At 51.3% G+C, this 19,955-nt stretch overlaps 7 protein-coding genes across 7 annotated transcripts; 2 read left to right on the top strand and 5 right to left on the bottom strand.

Moving 5' to 3' along the window:
• Positions 1–62: 62 nt before the first annotated feature.
• TEL2 (Tel2p) lies at positions 63–3,615 on the bottom strand (the record flags this gene model as incomplete). Its single annotated transcript, XM_076628329.1, has 6 exons — positions 63–1,056; positions 1,120–1,249; positions 1,313–2,131; positions 2,194–2,792; positions 2,853–3,553; positions 3,613–3,615. 6 exons carry the CDS (start codon positions 3,613–3,615, stop codon positions 63–65), a joined length of 3,246 nt encoding a protein of 1,081 aa, XP_076491730.1.
• Positions 3,616–4,048: 433 nt separating this feature from the next.
• JCM6883_007497 (F-box protein) lies at positions 4,049–7,380 on the top strand (the record flags this gene model as incomplete). The annotated part of the gene is made up of 11 exons (XM_076628328.1): positions 4,049–4,172; positions 4,236–4,432; positions 4,515–4,715; positions 4,792–4,868; positions 4,938–5,445; positions 5,503–5,612; positions 5,675–5,716; positions 5,784–5,848; positions 5,915–6,238; positions 6,292–7,169; positions 7,240–7,380. 11 exons carry the CDS (start codon positions 4,049–4,051, stop codon positions 7,378–7,380), a joined length of 2,667 nt encoding a protein of 888 aa, XP_076491729.1.
• Positions 7,381–8,172: 792 nt separating this feature from the next.
• Positions 8,173–10,713, bottom strand: JCM6883_007496 (uncharacterized protein; the record flags this gene model as incomplete). Its single annotated transcript, XM_076628327.1, has 3 exons — positions 8,173–9,934; positions 10,005–10,350; positions 10,461–10,713. 3 exons carry the CDS (start codon positions 10,711–10,713, stop codon positions 8,173–8,175), a joined length of 2,361 nt encoding a protein of 786 aa, XP_076491728.1.
• Positions 10,714–11,228: 515 nt separating this feature from the next.
• Positions 11,229–13,505, bottom strand: FUM1 (fumarase FUM1; the record flags this gene model as incomplete). The annotated part of the gene is made up of 10 exons (XM_076628326.1): positions 11,229–11,368; positions 11,439–11,561; positions 11,619–11,682; positions 11,742–12,384; positions 12,452–12,555; positions 12,618–12,707; positions 12,775–12,931; positions 13,056–13,135; positions 13,357–13,419; positions 13,485–13,505. 10 exons carry the CDS (start codon positions 13,503–13,505, stop codon positions 11,229–11,231), a joined length of 1,485 nt encoding a protein of 494 aa, XP_076491727.1.
• Positions 13,506–14,576: 1,071 nt separating this feature from the next.
• On the top strand, positions 14,577–15,753 carry JCM6883_007494 (SMP-30/gluconolactonase/LRE family protein; the record flags this gene model as incomplete). The annotated part of the gene is made up of 4 exons (XM_076628325.1): positions 14,577–14,608; positions 14,679–14,835; positions 14,905–15,230; positions 15,309–15,753. The coding sequence occupies 4 exons, from the start codon at positions 14,577–14,579 to the stop codon at positions 15,751–15,753; spliced, it is 960 nt and encodes a 319-aa protein (XP_076491726.1).
• Positions 15,754–16,001: 248 nt separating this feature from the next.
• VPS68 (Vps68p) lies at positions 16,002–16,886 on the bottom strand (the record flags this gene model as incomplete). The annotated part of the gene is made up of 5 exons (XM_076628324.1): positions 16,002–16,062; positions 16,127–16,142; positions 16,208–16,292; positions 16,356–16,658; positions 16,758–16,886. 5 exons carry the CDS (start codon positions 16,884–16,886, stop codon positions 16,002–16,004), a joined length of 594 nt encoding a protein of 197 aa, XP_076491725.1.
• Positions 16,887–17,372: 486 nt separating this feature from the next.
• On the bottom strand, positions 17,373–19,789 carry JCM6883_007492 (uncharacterized protein; the record flags this gene model as incomplete). The annotated part of the gene is made up of 2 exons (XM_076628323.1): positions 17,373–19,409; positions 19,481–19,789. 2 exons carry the CDS (start codon positions 19,787–19,789, stop codon positions 17,373–17,375), a joined length of 2,346 nt encoding a protein of 781 aa, XP_076491724.1.
• Between the last annotated feature and the right edge of the window lie 166 nt (positions 19,790–19,955).

The raw sequence follows: 19,955 nt of genomic DNA, 5'->3' as shown, positions 1-19,955 counted from the left end.
TCACTGCTTAGACTATTCATTTCCTGTAATCACTTCACTTTCACTTCAAGCAACCTGAGTACTCATTCCCATCCAACTCTACCTCTCCACCTCCCCAAAATCTCCTCCAACCTCAACAAAACCCCTGCCGCAGCTCTCCCCGATCTGCCCACTGCCGCTCCTCCACTCTTGTTCTCCTCCATCTCAAACACTTCTTCCGCCCAACTCTGAACTTCGGAGAGAAGCTCGAAGGACGATCTCGTGAGAGTTTGTCCACCGTCGAGAGAATGCGAGGAAGAGAGTAAGAGGAGAATCAGTTCCATTTCTGCCGAGAGGACTAGATCTTGATCGACGATTCCAGGATCTTCTTCGTTCGTGATCGTCGTTGACGGGGTAGAAGAGGTAGGAGGACGAAGGGAAACGACGAGGGCTAGAGCTTCTGGAGCGAGAACGGCGAGGAACGTTGGGGCGTGTCGAGCGGCATGGAGGAGGATCGAGACGGTCGTGAGGTACTTTGAGAGGAGGAGGGGCTGGAGAATCGGAGAGGAGGAAGGTCCTCCTGCGTAGGAACCTTTAGAGGAAGATGATGGACGTGTGTAAAGAGTTGAAGTTGCCGTATCTCGAAGGTAGACCCAGAATCGATTCAGGAGAGGAAGGATGAAGCATTCGGCACAGAGTGTCGTATAGGTTGGGGTTGTAGGTTGGTTAGTCGATGATTTCGAGAGAGAAGAAGATTTATTGTTGAATTTTCGAACGGAGAGGAGTTTTTCGCGAGCTGCTCCAGGTAAAGTCGTTTCTGCGTCTTCACGAGCGCCCGAGAGAGCGAGATTCGTCAGGTCTGCTGCGAGGATTTGGAGTTGATCTTCTGGTTGGGAACCGAGGAGTCGACGATGGAAAGCGGGAGGTAGTTGTTTCGAAGGGAAGAGAGGTTGCTGAGGTTTTACTGTGCCCGTGGGCGAAGAAACGGAGGGAATCGGGAGTTGTGCGAGTTCGCGAGCGGCGAGAGCGAGCGAAGTGAGGAAAGTGTGAAGTTGGGAAATTGAGTAAGTTGGCATGAAATATTGTTCAATCACGCAGCTACTCACACAACTCGTCTGTCAGTTCAGGCTCAGCGCATGGAGATAAGTGTACAATACTCACGGAGCGACTTCGACCGGGCATCCAACGATCAGAGCGACAAGCATCTTTTGTCTTGATTCTTCAAAATTGTCCAATTCGTAATTATCTTGTAACGACATGAGCGCGATTGCGAGATGGACAGCGTTCTCCCCTATGACATGAAAGTCCGGATCAACAACTGAATCCGTAGAACTCAACTGGAATCGGAGCTCACTCAATTCGTTTCCCCATCCAGATTTCCTCCTAATCAATCCCTCCCCTTCCTTCAACGCCATCTCGACTCTCTCAGCTTCCTGATCCGCTTCCTCCTTATTCTGTCCTTGTCGAGTGCCTTCCGGATCTTTCCCCCTCAAATACTCCGTCAATTCGAAAATGTAAACTGGAGGTCGGAGTTTCCCTCGTCTACGAGTTTGTGAGGGTTGAGCTGAAGGGGTCGAGTAGGCTGATTGATAGAGCGAGGGATCCGAGGACGAAAGGGCTTCGAGAGTTGCATTCGAAGGTTGAGCGGGGAGAGGGTAAGGTTTCAGAGTTTCTTCTGCTTCTGCTTCGTCTTCGTCGTCGGAACCGATTATCGAGATTAAAGGTCGCTTCGGACGAGTTTGCGGAGGTTCTTCGACGGATGTCGGCTGAATCGGTTTTGCGTTGTGTCGCGTTCGAGGTTTCGAGTCGACGGGATTCTCGTTTGAAGCTGCCGAATATTTCGTCCTCAGTAGCTCTTTCCACCCTTCAACCTCGAGTCCCTTCTCCACCTCCTCGAACAACTTCCTCAATTCCCTGATCTTGTCCTTCTCGATCCCTTCTCCCTCCCAGATACTCTCGCCAAAATCGAGTGGTTGGACTTCCGAGTTGGAGTCGACCGAACGATTTGAAACATATTCTGCAACGAGCATTCCGAAGAGTCGAGAGAGCGGAGAGATTGTGTGAAGGGAGGTTGCAACGGCGCTGAGGAAGAGAGGGGATCTCGAGAGGGAGACGAGGGAGGGGTGCATTCGAGGGAGAGAGGCGATGAGAACGAGGAGGAGCGAAGTCAGGTCTGAGGGAGAGCTCGAAGCGTCAGTGATCTTTCACGGTGCTCGGAGCTGATTGAAAGCTTACAGGTTCTCCTCAGTTCGAAACCACTCTTCATTTCTTCGAGGTTTCCCCAGACTTCCTTGACCTTATCCAACATCCCAACGATCGCTTTCTCCTGTCCTCCTATCCAAAATACGACGATCTGCGGTACGAACTCGACATCCCAGATACAATTCCTATCGAGCAAGACTTCGGTTGCGATTTTCCAAGTTTCCTCCGAGGTCGGTTCGAGCGGGCCGAACAGGTACTCGAGGACGAAGGAAGCTGATTTTGCTGATATCGAGGTACTCGTTGAGGTAGAATTGAAGTCTTGCTGAAGTTTGCTGAGTAGATTCCGAAGCAGCCTTGACGAATCTCGATCAGGTAACTCGCCAATGACTATCCTGAGGAGGTCGATGTGCTTTTGACGATGAATGAGATCTTCAGCTGGAGTGGGAAACGTTGTCGGAGGTAGGATACGAGGTACGAGGACGGGAATTGCTGTGGGCAGGAAGGAGGGAGAAGAGAGTAAGGATCGGAGAGGGGTCGATATAGCTGAGGGGTAGATTGGAATGGTTGAAGACGGCGAAGTGAGAGCCCATAGGAGATCGAAATAGGAAGATGTTAGGTTCGATTCGAACGAGCTATGCGTTGGAAAGGGTGAGTCAGCGGAATGCGAATTGTAGCCCTGAACGGTAGCTCACTCGTTGGTCAATTCGACGGGAACACTCGCTCCTATCCGTGTTCCTCTCTTCTCCGAGATACTGCCCCAGGCGTTCGCGACTCTGACCGGAATTCCAAGGAGATCTCGAATTGATTGTTCCCAAGCCGATAAACTCGCTGGGTCGATCTGTTCGTCCTCCTCGTCCGAGTTCTCGGCTTCTACAATCTTAGCTCTGGTAGCTTGACCGAGAGTCGCGTTGTACACGTCGGAAAAATTGAAAGCCGATTGGAGCTTGACGAGGAGGTCTGAGATAATTTCGAGTGAACGAGGTTGAAGGGTTGAAGCCGTCTTTGTCGACAACATCGAAGAGAGGACAGCATACGAAGAGATCGCGACTTTGGCTCCTATCGTCGAGGTCAAGGTCGAAACTGGTGGAGGGATGAACCATCTTTCGAAAACGAGCGATCCTTGAGTTCCTTCTTCCGCTTCAACAGTTTTCTCCCAATCTGGCCAGACCTTTTCGACTAGGATTTTTTGAACGAAGCCCAGTTGTCGTTTGACGAATTTGTTGGGATCGATTGACTCGGGAGAGCGAAAGCGAGACAGAAACGAAGAAGGAAGATCGAAAACGAGGTCGAGAGCGATGAGGGGTGGGACAAGGAGCTCAAGGAGTTGTGCAGTCGATTCGATCGGTTCTGACAAGCGGGACGAGAGTGATGGACCACTCGAGATTGAAGGATCCTAAAGGTAAAAGGATTGAGTTGCGAACAAACGAGGGTCGAGACGAACGGGAAACGCACCATTTCCCTACTAACAGCGATGCGTCTACTCCTGTAACTGAGTGGACCAAGGGGTTATCGAGCGTGGTCAGCGTCTCATCTGCACACAACTTAGGAGTTAAAAGGATTATTCGAGCGCGAATCATTCAACATCGACTCTGGTGCCGCTCTTGAACATCGGGTCGCTGCGTAAGCCGTATCTCCACGTAGATCCATCACTTTTCTGGCTGCCCGTGACGGTGTCGTGTCGCTCGATGCGTTCTTAGATCTTGCCGAAACTCCCTCGAGAATCGCCTTTCCGAGCCGTGAACGCCTACGAGAGAAGGGCTCACCGGTAGCTGGGTGCTCTCAAGTCGATTCGACGTTGATTCTAGGTCGATAGAGATATGTAGAGGGAAAGAACTCGAGAGAATCCGTCGACCTCTCTCTCTCACTCCTTCTCCAGTCATCCCACCTCATGTCGACTCGAAGCACTCGTCAGAGGGGTCGAGTCAGCTACGTAGAAGCGTACTCGGATGAGTCTGATGCACCCGAGAGTGCAGAGGAGGTAGAAGAGCAAGAAGATGATGAATGGAGCCCAAGTCAGTTTCATCTCTCCAACTCCCCCCAGGCTCTGGTAGGCTGACTGTAGGAGGAACGTGTAGCTCATAGGAATAAGAGACAACGCGCGAACAAAGGAAAGAGCAAGAAGGGAAAGAAAGGCAAGAAGAACGACGCTCAATCAGACTCGAGTTCGGAAGGAGAAGATGACGATGATGAGGAGGAGGAGGAGGGAGATGACCAAGAATTCAACGGAGGAGTCAACTTCAGTGAGAAAGTCCCTTACGAAATCGTCGCAGAGGTGAGCTTTCGATGCTTTCCCTCGTTCCTTAATCAAAGTTCTCTTCGACTGACCTGCCCTGCTCTCGACTTTGATGCGATAGATCTTCTCGTATCTCAGTCCTCGAGAACTCTTGATCTTCGACACCTCTTGCAAATCGTTCCGTTCAATCCTTTCCGGTCCCGACTCTCGCTCGATTTGGGTCAAAGCCAGGAAAAACGTCGACATCAAACTCCCCGAAATTGACATCGGAGACATTTCTGAACGTCAATTGGCGAATCTGCTTTTCAACAAAGAATGCGAAGTAAGTTTAGTCGAAACTTTCGCTCTTCTCCGTCTCTCCCAAACCTTCGAACTGATACTCTGTCGTTTTCCCGAAGAACTGTGGGAAGGGTGTCGTTAAGATTCCCGATGTCTATCTGTGCAAACGTTTCTGTCCCGCTTGTCGTGAATCCAAGTCAGTCTTCTTTCGTTCAAAGTGGTTTGTTCTCTCCGTTCGCTCTCTGACTGACATTGTCGTTCACAGCTGGATCAAAATTGAGGACATCCCGAAAAACTACCCCGACTTCCACGCCGCTACCCCTCAGGCCGTTGCGATCACCCAATTTTCCGCGAAAGACGATCGTTATCAAGGAAGCTCCTCGTATGCTCTCTACACCGAATTGCACGACGTCAACGAAGAACTCGCGAGTCTTGAGCTGCTCGACGCTCCGATTCGACCCCTCGCCGACGAGCAACAAGAAGAAGAAGACGCTGAAGATGAATCGGGAGAAGGAGGTGCAAGCGGGTCGACTGGAAGGAAATCTCGAAGTGGAGGTCGTTCGAGTCGAGGAAAGGTCAACTACGCCGTCGATTCGGACGAAGATTCGAGTACTTCTAAGAAACTCATCAAGGCAAGGAGATTCAAACGATACGGTTCCCGATATTATCTGGAGGTCGCCCATGAATTAGAGGAAGAAGTGATGCAGTCTTTCTCGCCGAGTGTCAAAGAATACTTGAAGAAGCAGACGGAACGTCATGAAAAGTGGGAAAAGGTGAGTGCCGCCCTTGTGCTCGGCGCAGCCGTGTGAGCTGACGGAGTTTGGCGACAGGTTGCTGCCAGATTGGTCGAACTTCACAACGCTTGGAATACGATTCTCGCAACTGAGCGCAAGGCTGCCATTGCTTCATCTCGATTGGCAGTTCAGAAACGTCGCGCTACGTCAGTCGAATCGATTCTCTTCTCTTGAATTTTCGCAAAGCTCACACCACTTTCTGTCGCAGAATCGAACGCAAGCTCATGAAGAAGGGTTTCAAACGTGAAAAGTGAGCTTTTCGCTCTCCCTTTCGATAGCCTGAGCTCAACTCGCTCTCTCTCAATTCCTCCGAACAGTTTTTCCGACGAAGTTTGGACTCAAAGCTCGCTCGTCAATTCTCCCACTGTACTCGGTGACGAAGGTAATTCGTTAATTCTCCGTGCTTCATCAAACGGAATCGTGACTGAAATCGTGTTTCATCGAATAGAATGGAGCAGAATCAAGAAACGTTTGAAGAAACTCGCTGGTCACAGTATCGCGAATCAACTCTGGCAAACGGTCCTCGACGCTGCTCGTCAACGCTTCGAAGGTGAGGAACAAGTCAAAGTACGGCAAGCCGCAGCGAAGAGATTGGCCCGTTTGATGGAGAATGATCAAGAAGAAGAAGAAGGAGGAGACGTCGACGACGATGACGACAACGTCGGGGAGGAGGAGGCTTCGGAAGGAGAGTCTTCAAGGAACGAGAATGAAGGAGGAAAGAAGGATTGGAAGAAGAAACTACTCGCGAAACCCAAAAGCGTCAACAAGAAAGGTGAGTCTTCTCGATCGTGTCTCAGGTCGATGGTTGGCCTGACAACAATCGAGATGGAAAAGTTTGGAAATACGTCCTCCCGCATCTCGAAAAACTCACCTCCGCCGAAGTCAATCTCGCCGAAGTCAACCCTCATTCGTCACAGAAATCTCGCAGAAAGGTCGAACCGGTTGAACGAAACCCTCTTTCGATCCTTACCCCCGACCAACTTGAGTACAAGAACAACTTTTTCAAGGAAAAGTACGACAAAATCGTCGACATGTATGATACACCCGAGAAACAATCCCTCCTTCCCCTTTACAGTCGCTTCCTTCATCTTCCAACCGTCAAAGACCTCTACTACGAAAATCCTCTCTACGCCACCCAATCTAACGTCCCGGTGGAGAGGCAGAAGGCCGATGCAATTTGGGCGCAAAAACTCGACGAGATCCTCGAAGAAATCGCTCAATACGCCGTCGATGCTCGAGTGTACTTCGTCGAAACGGTACTCACCGCGACGGGAGAAATGGACGAGGAAGAAGTAGCGAAACTCGACACTGTCGAACTCCTCGGAAACGTCGAACAAGGGAAACAAACCCGTCTCGTCGACGCAGCTTTCGTCCACCGTCCGTCCTCGTTCGTCTTCTGCGGGTTGTGTGGGAAGAGGTTTGGAGAGTTTGCTCGAATCCTCGAACATCAACATGAAGCCCACAACCATCGCTCCGCCTCGTTACCATACTCGCCGACTCGAGATGAATTGTTCCCATTCGAATTGTCGATTCAAGTCTCGATCGCGCTCTCCGCTCTCTTGGACGTCACGAACGTCGACCTTAACTCCGATCGCCCCGTTCGTGCCATCAAGAAAGCTGTCAAGGGGAAGACTCTAGTTTGGAGCAATCAGCCTCCAGGTCTGGGAAAGAAGACCGCGAAAGGAGAGGATTGGGCATCTTTGGTAAGAGTTTCACCTATACTCGAATCACTCTCCTCAGAGACTGAGACTCTGCTCTGTCCGATGTCTGCAGCTTGGTCGAATTCATCGACGTGCAAAAGCCGAAGACGAGAAAGAAGGAGGTATCCTAGCCGCTCCAGTGATCGTTCTCAGGAAGAAGAATGGTCGAGAACAATATCAAGAAAGAGTCGCGCGAAGTCTACAGAGCCTCTGAATACCGATACGAACAAAGGTCTCGAAGAAAAGAGTTACGAGACACGCTTTGAATTTTTGAAACCAGTCCAGTCCATTCCTTTCTCTCTCTCTCCGCTTTCAATTCTTTCTCTCTTTGCTCGATCGTTGTGACTGTGTAGCGCGATTACTCTTTGCGTGAATGGATGACTACTTCTCCCCATCTTGAGGACTCCAACTCGCGAGAGGAAAAACCGGATTAAGCTTCGATTGATTCCCCTTTTCTTCATCCTCTGTGGGCCGCTGCTGGCAAAGGCGGTTGATCAAAGGGATTGACAGCGGCGATAGCATGCCTGGTGCGCAGTGCTCAACTTGTTCACCTTCCCGTCAGAGTCACCCTTGAGACTTTCCGAGGAATTCGGCGTGTGTTGCAAAACAAATCGGCAGAGGACGAGCAAACATCGGTGGGAAGGGCAGATAAAGAGTGACATGATATTAGCGAGCGAGAGACTAGCGAGAGAGAGAGGGCACGAAGACAAAAAGTACTGAACACAGAAGACGAAAAGAACAGAGAAAAAAAGAAAGAAGATGACCGAACTGATAGACAGACGAAGGAGCACTGCGAAAAACAGAAAGAAGATATCTATAGAGAAGAGGGAGAAAATAAACTAGACACATTTTCCGAGGTAGAAAGGAATAGAGAGATCGAAGTTTTCGAGAAGAGGAGGGAACAGAAAATCTAGGACAGAGAGGCGTGTATCGTTCGAGTAGGAGCAGATAGGTCTAAGAGGCAGGTGACGAGTAGGTAGGAAAGTCGTAGAGAGTAGCCAAGGATCTAGTATCGCCAAGCTCCTCCAGTTCCCGCTCCTCCATTTTGCGGCGTTGGTTGATTTTGACTCTCAGCTTCCATCGATTCGACGAACCTCTGCAAAGCGGCGAGTCCTTGTTGTTTCACGACTCCCGTATCCGTTTCGGGGCTGAAAACTCGAGTTGCACGAACGACTGGAGGAGCGTCACCGTGTCCCGATCCAGACGAGACGAGTCGAGCTGCTGTCGAGTTTCGGATCGCTTGAGCGGCGAGTCGAGGAGAAGTGACGCCGCTGATTCGAGGGGATACTTGTCCTCCTGCCCCGGCCGTCGGAAGTTGAGGACGTGCAGGAAGGGAAAGATGAAGGTTGGGTTTTCCGAGGTGAGAGGGAGCACCGGGGACTGGAGAAGGAAGATTGGTCGTAGGAGGTCGAATAGTTCGAGGTGAAGTCGGTACATATCTCGAATCTTTCGTCGTCGTCGTCGGTGCTTGGAGATGCGAACCTCGGTTTTTCGGAGGCGAAACGGGAGGGAATTCAGGTCGTTCTAGCGACGACGAAGAGTCGAAAGCTCGACTACGAGTGTTTGTCGGACTGACTGAGCCCGTTTCGGCACGTCGGAATTTGATCGCGATTCGATCTCGTTCTTCTGAATCTGAATCTTCCCCTTCGAAATCGTCCCCTTGATCCGTCGTCGAAAGATCCGCCTCTTCGTCTTCCTCGTCGTCTCCATCTCGACTACTCGCGTCCCCTTTGATCGGATACGAAGGAGGAGGCGAATTTGAACTGCTTCCCTTGACACGACCTCCTCCTCCTGATCCGCTGACGGTCGCACTCCCTGAGCTTGATCCAGACGAAGAGGGGCCGGCACTAACGTTCGAGGTAGAAGTACTTCGACTTTTCCTGCCTCCTTGCGCTTTCGGAGTGATTGAACCCGTCGAACTTCCTCCTCCTGTTCTCTTTCCTCCAGCATTCCCGTTCGTTGACTTCGCGAGACTGTCGGCATATTTCGAGATTCCCGGAATCGCATCCCACGCATTCGTGAACGAAGACGAACGGAAAGAGAGGGGAGGAGCCGCGGTAGTTCTCGGAGTTTGAATCGCCATCGGAGGACTATCCCCGAATTTCCTCGTCGAAGTTAGATTCGGTGGAGTCGACCTCGTAGGAGTTTTCGGTTCTTCCCAAGGAAAGACGGGTTTGACGGCCGAAGGATCAGGTTTCGCTTGCATGACGGCTTTGTACCAATCGTGAGTTTCTTTCGGAGGGAGAGGGTATTGTTCCGGAGGTTGGAATCGAGTGGGTCGTTTAGAGGCGGAAGGGTCGTCCCATACATTGTTGTAACCGGCTGGAATCGGATTTCGCATTTGAAAAGATCCATCTCGAGGAGGTGAGGAACGGGAAGGATCCCATGCGATGATTGGAGGGGAAGATCGACCGGCGGCGACAGAAGGAGGAATAGGGATTGGAGCGGGTTTCGAAGGTGGAGGGGAAGGAGGTCGAACGTCAACAGCGGGAACGGAAGGAGGCGAAGAGACGTGAGAAGGGAGGGAAGTAAAAGTCGATTTGAAGGAAGCGGGAGGGGGCATAACTCGACTCGCGACGTCGTAGGTCGAGACTGAACCGAAATGGCGTTCGAAAACGTCGAACCATTGACCGACGAGTCCGTAATAATCTTTCGAAGCGGCTTCAGGATCGTAAGTTCCTCGAGTTCCTCGTTTCCAGGGCTTGTTCTCTCCGATAAAGTGTAGAACGTTGACGTCTTGTCCGTGTCGTTTGTAAGCGGGAGCATATCTGTGAATCGCAACGGCCCTCGAAATCAGTTTTGCGATAGTCTCGCGGATTTCAACAGGCTCGAACTCACGTGTAATAAGCTGAAGGCGTAACGTTGTAAGTAAAGCTGAGACGGTTCCAATTCGGGAAGTAATCGTTGAGTAAGCCTTGATCTCCTCCATCCCAACTTCCCTTCTTCTTCATCGTTTCGATCAACCCATCGAACGTCTCTTGTTTCGGTTCAAACACCATGACTCCCGAATTGAACGCATCTGGCCAACCTTGATCTGGAGCAGCTGAGAAAGGATGAGGGAGGTCGAACAGGTGGGCGAGAGGTCGAAGGACGAGAGTATCGGCGTCGAGGAAGACGACTTTTTCGTACTGGGTTAATCGGAATGCGTGAAGTTTCGTCAGGGATGCTGCGAGATCTCTTCGACCTGATCATGAAAGAATACGATGTGGGGTTCGCAGAGAGAGAATGGATGGGAAAGATTCAAGATTATTCTCAGCGAAAGATAAACTCGTTTGACGAGACGGGAGAGCTTACCTAGTAGATCCAAGTTGCCCCATGATTCGGTAATGATTTGTTCGACTCCTACTATCGAATCAAACACTTTCTCCAACGCCTTGATCGAAGAATGCCCAACTGTTGCCGGACTGACGAGACAGACCGTATCGAACTTGCGTTGACTGTGAGGGGTGAACGGTTCGACATCGAGGACTGAATTGATCGCTGTCAGGGCTCCAGCGAGGTAAGAGTCAGACGTGAGAAGGGTAACGAAGGCGAATCGAGGCGACATCGAGAAAGATCGGAGGGCTTGTCCTGCGTCTTGATTTGCGTTCGCTAATCGTACAGAGGGTTGAGCGAGGATTGAAGATAGGAGACAACCTCCTCTCGTTGTCGTGGAGGGGAAAGAGAGAGGGGGAACGCGAAGAGTGGGGTTTGACGGTGAGAAACTTGGGAAAATTTCAGAGTCGCTCAGTCGCTCTTCTTCTGCATTGATTCGTTTCCTCTCGGCTCTCGATCATCGAGCTTTGACTTCTTCGTTCGACGCTCTCGAGTCTCAAGCATCTCTATCGAGGTGGTAGAAGCTGTTCCCGCAAGCAACCGAACCCGAAAAAGCGAAAATGAAAACTGCTCCCCCAACCTCTCTCGAGTCCGGGGTCTCCAATCGATCTTCCTCTCGACCCATCCGACTCACCCGAACACGGTCATGGTTTGGTTACTGATCTTTTTCCTTTGCACAATTGTCCCAATTCGAGAGGTAAGAAAACTACGAGACCTGAAATCTAAGAAACCCATCTTCTTGTCTGTCTATTCCTCGTCAGGGTAAAGCATCTTCTCGGGTCGGACGAGCTTGTCGAAAGTTTCAGAGTCGAGGAGTCCGAGCGAGAGAGTAGCCTCCTTGAGCGTAGTACCTTCCTTGTGAGCCTTCTTTGCGCATTTCGCAACGTCTGTTCGAACGTGAAAGTCTCTACTCATCAGTGATCGATCTCACAGTGATCAGTAAGAAACAGTACGCACTGTCGTAACCGAGAGTAGAGTTGAGAATGGTAGCGAGCATGAGAGATTCGTTGAGGAGTTTCTCAATTCGGTCCTCGTTCGCTTCGATACCAACGACGCAGTTCTTCGTGAACGAGCGAGCACCTACACCGTCACAGAGTCAGTACGAGGAAGTTCATCGAGTCGCCAAGAGTCACTCACCATCAGCGAGAAGTCGGATAGATTGAAGGAGGTTTTTGATCATGACGGGCTTGAAGACGTTGAGCTGTGAAGAAACGATGGATTCAGCAATCGACTCGACGCTAACAGCAGAGCGATCCTCACCTCGAATTGACCTTGAGCACCGGCTACCGAGATCGCCATATTGTTACCGATAACTTGAGCCGCGACCATCGTCAAAGCTTCACATTGAGTAGGGTTCACTTTCCCAGGCATGATCGACGATCCCGGTTCATTCTCGGGGAGAGAAAGTTCACCAAGTCCACAACGAGGTCCCGAACCGAGGTAACGAATGTCGTTCGCGATCTTGTTGAACGAAACGGCAATGACGTTCAAAGCTCCCGAAGCTTCAACAATCGCATCGTGAGCGGCGAGAGCTTCAAACTTGTTGGGGGCAGTTTCGAAGGGAAGTCCAGTAACTTTCGCGATTTCGGCAGCGACCTTGACATCGAATCCTTTACGAGTGTTGAGTCCAGTTCCGACGGCGGTTCCTCCTTGAGCGAGTTTCGATAGACGAGGAAGAACGTCCTTGACTCGTTCGATACCGTTCGCGACTTGTTGAACGTAACCAGAGAACTCTTGTCCGAGAGTCAAAGGAGTAGCGTCTTGCAAGTGAGTTCGACCGATTTTGATAATGTGGTCGAAAGCTTTTTGTTTCTCGAGGAGGGCGACGTGGAGTTCTTCGAGAGCAGGGATGAGGGATCTCGAGATTTCGGTGACAGCAGAAACGTGCATCGCGGTAGGGAAGCTACATCGAAAGGACGTGAGTCGGTTTGATTGGGACAAAGGTTTACTTATCTCCAAATCTGACTCACGTGTCGTTAGACGATTGAGACATGTTGACATGGTCGTTGGGGTGAACAGGCTTCTTCGATCCGAGTTCTCCTCCGAGGATTTCAATAGCTCGGTTCGAGATGACCTGTTTCGAAGAATTGTCAGTTTTCAGCAGAATCTTTCGCAAATTTTCGATCCGAGACACACCTCGTTGACATTCATGTTGGTTTGGGTACCGGAACCGGTCTGGAACACGACAAGAGGGAAGTGTTCTTGTCCAATCTTTCCTTCGATGACCTGTGAAGCAAGCATCTCCTAGGAGTCAGTTTTCTTCCCGCTTCCTCTGATTTGATGCCTGACTGACCTCATCAGCAGCTTTCTGAATAGCCTCTCCAACCGTCTTGTCGAGTCCATAAGTCATGTTGACGGTAGCGGCCGCGCGTTTCAAAACTGCGAAAGCCTTGATCAAGGGAGGAGGCATACGTTCCGAGGGTCCTCCAATATCAAAGTTTTGAACCGATCTGTGTCGCACAATCGTCTCATCGTCAGCTTGTCTCTTCCCTCAGCGCGTGGAGGAGGTTAAGCTCTCCCCGCATTCATCCGTTGACCTCAAAACGACAAGAGTGAGAGGTGTGGAGAGCTTACCGTTGAGTTTGACATCCATAGTACTTGTCTGCGGGTACTTGAAGGTCTCCGAACGTGTCCTTTTCGATACGGAACTTTTCCTGTCCCGGTTGAATAGTAGGTCGAAGTGACATGACGAAGGGCGATTACGGTCGAGTGTAGTTGGTTGGAGGTGAGTGAGTAGCGAGTAGAGTGTGTCAGTGAGAAGCAATCGGTAAAGAGAGGGTAGAGGGGAGAAAGGAGAGCGAGCGGATGGAACGGTTCCCGAGGTCAACTTGGGTTCCATCTCCGCCGGCTCGCTCGGATGAGTACAGGGACTTACGAGGATAGCAGAGTAAGAAGAGAAAGTACGGTTGGCGTACACCCTCGAAGGGCGGGTAATCGCCTAAACAGATCGATGAACCATCAATCAATCGTTTCGATCTTGCGTGAATGAGACAGCGGACTCACAGCGGCAGATCGGGAGAACATATCTATAAGAGATGGACCGCGTAGGGTACTGAAGCGATGAGGCGGATAAGCTTGAAAGTTGAAGGGAAGATCGGTCTGCAATTTCTCGGTCGTTTCGAATCCGTTTCGCTTCGGGAGAATCCGGTCCCTTGCTTAGCCGCGGTTTCGCCTGTATCTTCCGCCTCTCTCAGAGCTGCATTCTCGCATCCTCGATCAGTCGTGAAGCGAACGAAGACCCTTGCAACCTCGCAATCCTTTCGAATTCCCTTTCGCAAAGCCCGCGGTCAGTGTCCGTAACGGTCGAGCGCACTCAAGAGTGCCTGTTCGTGACATCCAAGGTCACCTTCGAGCGCATTGAGGGATTCAAACACCTCGAAGATGCGGAAAGAGCCAGGTTGAAGCTGTCGAGCCTGAGTTTTCGTTCTCACAGGCTTCATTCGACGATTCGACGACCTTGTTGGCCGCAAGGATCGGTATCATCTGGAAGCAGTACACTCCTTGGTCTTGAGGCGGAGATATAGACTGGGGCCAGAACTGGAACGGATAGAAACGAAGCTCGAGAAGGATCGAGCTGTCTTTTGAACCGAGCAAAGTCTTCAAACGACGCCTATGTTAAGTCTCAGTTCCCTGAGCGCCGTCCCAAGCGGCCTAAGTTGATCTAGAGCAGCGCGTCCTTGCCCCTGACAAAGGTACAAGCCAGGACAGCATGGTAAAAGATGGATCGAGCGACGAATTCCGCGAATTTCGGCAGAGCGACATACCTAAGCCCTTCTCCCGCGGCTTTTCTAAGATTCTGATATCCTTCTGTTCCGTCACTTGCTGAGCAATCCTCAGAACGATTCACGCGAAGGCGAGAACGAGTTCCGTACGTCATTCAACCGAAGCGAGCTGTAGAGCCCTGTAGTCGAGGTCGAGTTGTCGTAGGTAGTCGAACGAGATGCCAGAGCTGACGAATTGGTATGGTAGACGGCTTGGCGGGTGATGGTCGAGGTGAAAGGAGAATCTCCAAGTTTTCATCTCTTTTCTCCTCTCCCTTCACTTCAACCAATTCTTTCGCCAACGATGCGAGTGATTCAAGCACCTACTGAGCCTATGCTCGATATCCGCTGTTACCTCGGCGAGGGGTACGTCTCCATCCTCCCTCTTCGTCATTCAACAAGAGCTGACCCCCTTCCCTCTCTTCCTCGCCCGCAGACCGCTCTACGAACCAGCAAGAGCTCTGCTCCATTTTCTTGATATCGCACGAGGAGAGGTACATCACTACTCTCTCGAAACGAAGGAGCACACGATTGATTACTACGAAGGACATCCATCGTGCATTCGTTTGCGGGATGGTTCGAAAGAACCTGGCGTAAGGGTTTTCTCTAGAAAAGATCCCTCCTGTTCTATACTGATCTTTCCGGAGACGAACCACTTGCAGTTCATCGCCGCCGTCGACCGAGGATTCGCCTTCCTCCCACCTCGCTGTCCCTCCTCTTCATCCTCCTCCCCCTCTTCACTCACCTATCATACCCTCCTACCCGAGTCCGAACACCCGTTGACGAAGATGCATAATGAAGGCGAGACGGATCCTCAAGGAAGGTTTTTGGCGGGTACGAAACCGGCGAGAGGGGAACCGATGGAAGGGAAAGAAGAGGAGGTTTTGTGGAGGATTGAAGGTGGGAAGGAAGGGGAGAAAGTCGAGAGATTGATTGAAGGGATGGGGTTGCCGAATGGGATGGGATGGAGTAGGGATGGGAAAACTTTGTGAGCTTCGTTCCCTTATTCTTCTCTACTCTTTTCGATCCTCGAACTGATCGAAACCCTCGACTTGGGTGATCATAGATTCGTGACAGACTCCGCGAAGTGTGAGATCACTCAATCCGACTACGACCCCTCCAGCGGCAAACTTTCCAATCACCGCGTATTCGCCTCTTCCCCTCGTTCAAGTCCTACCGGTCTCTCCCCCTCGTTCCCCGATGGACTCTGCGTAGACTTGTACGACAATGTCTACTCGGCTCATTTCGGAGGGTCCAAGATCGTTCGTTACCTCCCTTCGGGCGAACCTGATCTCGAGATTCATTTCGAAGGAGTCCTTCACATCACAGCATGTGAATTAGGAGGGAAGGAAGGGAAGACTTTGTTTGTCACGACGGCGAGTTTGGACGAGAGTGGAGACGGAGACAAGGAGGATTTGAAGAGGAGGTTTCCGAAGAGTGGAGCGGTTTGGGCCGTAGATTTGAGCGGGGAGGAAACGATGGCGAAGGAGAGATACAAGTTTAAGGGATAGATGATGAGCGAGCTGTAGATACTAGAGTGATCTTGTAGATAGACGAGCAAACGAATAGAAACAGATCCAAGCAGTTTGCATTCTTTCTCTGCAGCCGGACTGTCAGGAGAGGAGTGTGTATGTTGATCGGCTACAGCCTGCCGACTCCGTGGAATAGAGCTGCTCTGCGTCGGTACATTTGAACACTTTTTTCGAGATGATGCACTTTTTCAAAGTTCGATGTTACAAGCAGACTGGTTGCTATCTGATTAGAGCCCAATCTCGTATCCATACTCTTCCGAGCTTTGCGCTACCCACAGGACGACAGCACTGCACAAATAACGGGCGAAGGTCAGTGAGAGTCGTGCGAAGAAGCTTGGACTCGTGAACTGACCTGAACATGATAGTTACTGCGAGAACCGGACCACTGGCTTAGTACTTGCACTAGATATACTGAGACAGAATCAGGACTCACTCGATTGAATAACGTTTGCGACTCCCCACGGGATTCCAAAGTTTCCGGGATAATGAGGAACCATGTATTTAATCACGAGTACCGTCTAGACTCGGTTTCAATCTCATCAGCGTCTCCATATCATGCGATGAGTTAGAACGGAGCTTACGATTGAACCAGCCAAACCACCAGCCATTAAAGCGAACCCGACGAACAAGAACAATCTCGCCCTCCAAGCGATTCCTCCCTCACTCCAGCCTCCCGACCAAGCTCCTCCTTCGTCAGACATGAGTTGGGACTTGTCGATCAGGTTGACGATGATCATTCCGAGAGTTGCGCAGAGTCCAGGAGTCCAATCCGCGAAGGAAACTCGAACGGGAATCGGATCGTAAGGGGAGTCGGGGTCCGAGATGGGAAGGGCATATTTCGAGGAGATGGTTGCGTCGAGGAAGGACCACCAACCGAATGCGAACTACCACCAGCGAGAAGGAGAGAGAGTCAGTTCATCGTCATCAGGAGTTGAAAGTTCCCTGAGCATTGAAACGAGAGAGGGGAGAGAGAGAATACGCACGAGTGCACCAGCGAAGTAAACTAGGAACTCTCGCTTCCTGGGACCGAGGTGTAGCTTTGGTAATCGGATCAGACAGACTCGGCGGGGGTCCCCAGAACGAAGCGGGAGTGAACTGTGAGCTGTTGACATGGCTTGTGGAGCTTTCGATAGAGTCTTGGAAGGTCTCGGGCTGAATAGAGGTCTGTTGAGTTGAGGTTGTCGAGATGAAAGATGATGAGAGGAGGGAAAGAGGGAGAGCTGCCTCTCTCTTCCCGACCGTTCACTCGCACTTCGACAAAGAACCCGATATCATGCTAGAACGGCGCTGAATCAACCGGCGAGCACAAGGTCGCTCGGCATTCAGCTTAGACGCTCGCCCTCTCCAAAGATTCGCAACCGGACTCTCCTCACCCTCTTCGCCAACAGAGCTTCGCCATTACGTTGACGTGTAGTGATGGAGTGATACATTACGTCGAGAATAGCTCGAGTATGAGGCCATACGATACATGATTAGAAGAAATAACGATAAATAAGCTCCCTGCGATCCTCTCCTTTTCATCCTCACTCCTCGTGCTCCACCTCCGCCTGCCAGTCATCGTCCGTCGTTGCCCCGATACCAAGTTCCTCCCTCAACGCCTAGTCATCCTCTTCTTCCGACGCCTCTTCCCTCGTTTCCTCCAAATCGATAATTTCTCTCTTCCACCTCAACCTCCTGCCTCCTTTCCCCTCCCCAATCCTCAAATAACCCCTCCCTCTCTTCCTACTCTCTTCGACTCTCTTCTCCCTCTGCCTTGACGTCGTCTTGACCCCCCTCCCGACTTCCCGTTCCGCCAACTCGAATTCCCTCTCATCGGAAGAACAGTCGGAAGGAGGAGGGGGGAGATCGTCCTCGGAGGAATGGGTCGCGGTCGTACGGATTAGGTAGGCGAGATCGTCTTCGGATGAATCGAGCGGAAGGGCGAGGTTCGAAGGACTTGGAAGGAACCGAGGGGAACGGGGTCGACGAGGTGGAAGATGAAGGGCGTCGTAGAGAGGGAGAGGGGAAGAGGGATTTGAAGAAGTCGAGTCGTCATCGGGAATGAGGTCTTGCTCTTCGTCGTTCATCTCATTTGAAGGGCTGGCTTCTTCGAGCTCGGGGGGATCGAATTCGAGAACTTCCTCCATTTGTTGTCCTGCTACTTCGGCTTCTGCTCCGACCACCTCCCCTGCCGAGTCTGACTCGGATTCCTCTGCTTCTGTGTCCGACTCGTTCCCGCTTTCCACTTCACTCTCCGCTTCCTCGAACGTTTTCGCCGACACCATTTCATTCTCCTCCTCTTCCTTCTCTTCATGTAGGATATTCCCTCCTCGACTCATTGCAACCTCCGAAGCCTTGATGGTTGAATTCGATTCATCCCCAAACTGCGCCTCGATCCCTTTTTCCATCTCGAAAGTTTTCTCGTTCTCCTCCTCTCCCTCCTCAACGAGAATCTTCCCTCCCTCCTTTCCACAGAGCTCAACTTCCACCTCTTTACTCTCAAGCGTGACTCTCTTCTCCTCCTCCTCCGCGGCCCGTCGACGTTCTTCCTCTTGCGCTTCAAGCGCATCTTCTCGTTCGAATCTCTCCTGATCCCAACTCTCTAAAACGAAACCACTATCCATCCCCCATCCTTCTCCTTCTTTATGTCCCTCCATAAACCCAGCTCCTATGAACCCATCCGTCCCTTCGCCGTCGGGAAGATTGAAAAGACTTCGGGAGAAGGAAAGAGAATTTTCGAATAATGTTGTCGTGAATTGAAATTCCGGAGGGGGGACAATCGGAGCGGGGGAGCGAGGGAGATTGAAGATATTTGAGTTCGTGTGAGAGTGAGAGGTGGAGGGACGGGAATGAGAAAAGGGGTTATGGGAGGTCAAGGCAGTGATTGAGCTCAAACGACGACGAGGTGGAAGAGGTTTCGAAGTGGATGCGACGGGTTGAGTGGTCGTAGAGATCGAAGTTCTCGGACGAGGAGCGATGGAGGAGGTCGAAGATTTCGCTTCAGGATTCGAGGCGTCTTTGAAAACCGAGATTTTGGATGCAGCAGGCGATTTCTTCGGGCTTTCGAGGAGTGATGGATCTCGACTTCCTCCACCTCCTCCTCCTTGAGAACTCATACTGAGTCTTGTCGAGTATAGACGAGTGAACCACGGTAAAGTCGGAGGTAAATCCGTCAATCTTGGTGAATCTTGCGTCGTTGTCGTTGAAGTTCGTCTGTTTGATTTATCGACGAGCGCCGAAGACCGAGGAGAATCGATAGAGGCGCGGAGAACTTGAATGTCGCGAGAAACGGAGGAATGGATGAGAGGTGGGAAAGCTTTGTCCAGTTTTGTCAAGGAGGATCCAGGGGAGGCTTTGCCTCGACGAGTTCGAGTCTCAGTAGGTTTCTCCGGTTGTGGTTGTGTATGCCCATCTGTTTGAGTGGCTGATAGGCTTTGTCTAGACTTTGACGGCGGAGCGTGAGAGTCGCTTCGAGAGATGACGCTTTTTGATCGTGTTCGTTTCGAGGTGAACGCATCGGGTTGTGTACGATTCGAGCTTTCGTCGTCGAGCTTGGTGTCGCTGTTGTCGGAAGCGACCGAAGAAGCCCGAGAACGAGATCGACTTTGTTTTTGCGAAACTGCTAATTTCGCCGCTCGAGGTAACCTCCCTTTCGGCTGTAAGCCATCCAAACGTACCGGTCAGTCAGCCCGTCTACTCCGAGTGACAGTCGGCATGGTCGACTCACCTTGGGACCTCGCGAGTCTACCTCTTCCTCTTGACTTGACGAATCCACTTCCCCGTCTTCTTCCGCTGCTTTAGCCTTTTGTTTCCCTTTCCCATTCGTACCTTTCCCTCCTGTATCTTTCCCCTCCCTAGCCCTCTTCGTCACGACTTCCTCAACTTCATCATCACTACTCTCCTCCTCCCTCCGAGTCTCTTTCGGAAGTTCCTTCCTCCTCCCTTTCTTCCCATACACCCTCTTGAGCTGTACTTTCTTCCGCTCTACGCCGCCGCTGAACGGTCGCGGCGGTGAATCGTAATCCGTTTCTGACATGCTTGCCGAAAAGAAGAGAGAAGAGAGAGTTGCAGGAAAAAGTTGAGTGAACCCGAACGTGATGAGTCTTTGTAAGCACGGATAGAGCGCGAGAGACGGGTAGTCAAGCGTCGATGGAGAGAAACGAGCCGGTAGATGGGTTGGAGAGGAAAGGAGACGGGAGAAG

Source organism: Sporobolomyces salmoneus (assembly GCF_050403485.1).
Source record: "Sporobolomyces salmoneus JCM6883 DNA, S_salmoneus_JCM6883_v1_ctg1, whole genome shotgun sequence".
Lineage (NCBI taxonomy): Eukaryota > Fungi > Basidiomycota > Microbotryomycetes > Sporidiobolales > Sporidiobolaceae > Sporobolomyces > Sporobolomyces salmoneus.
Note: the sequence above shows the minus strand (reverse complement) of the source record. Positions and strands in the feature narration are given on the sequence as shown.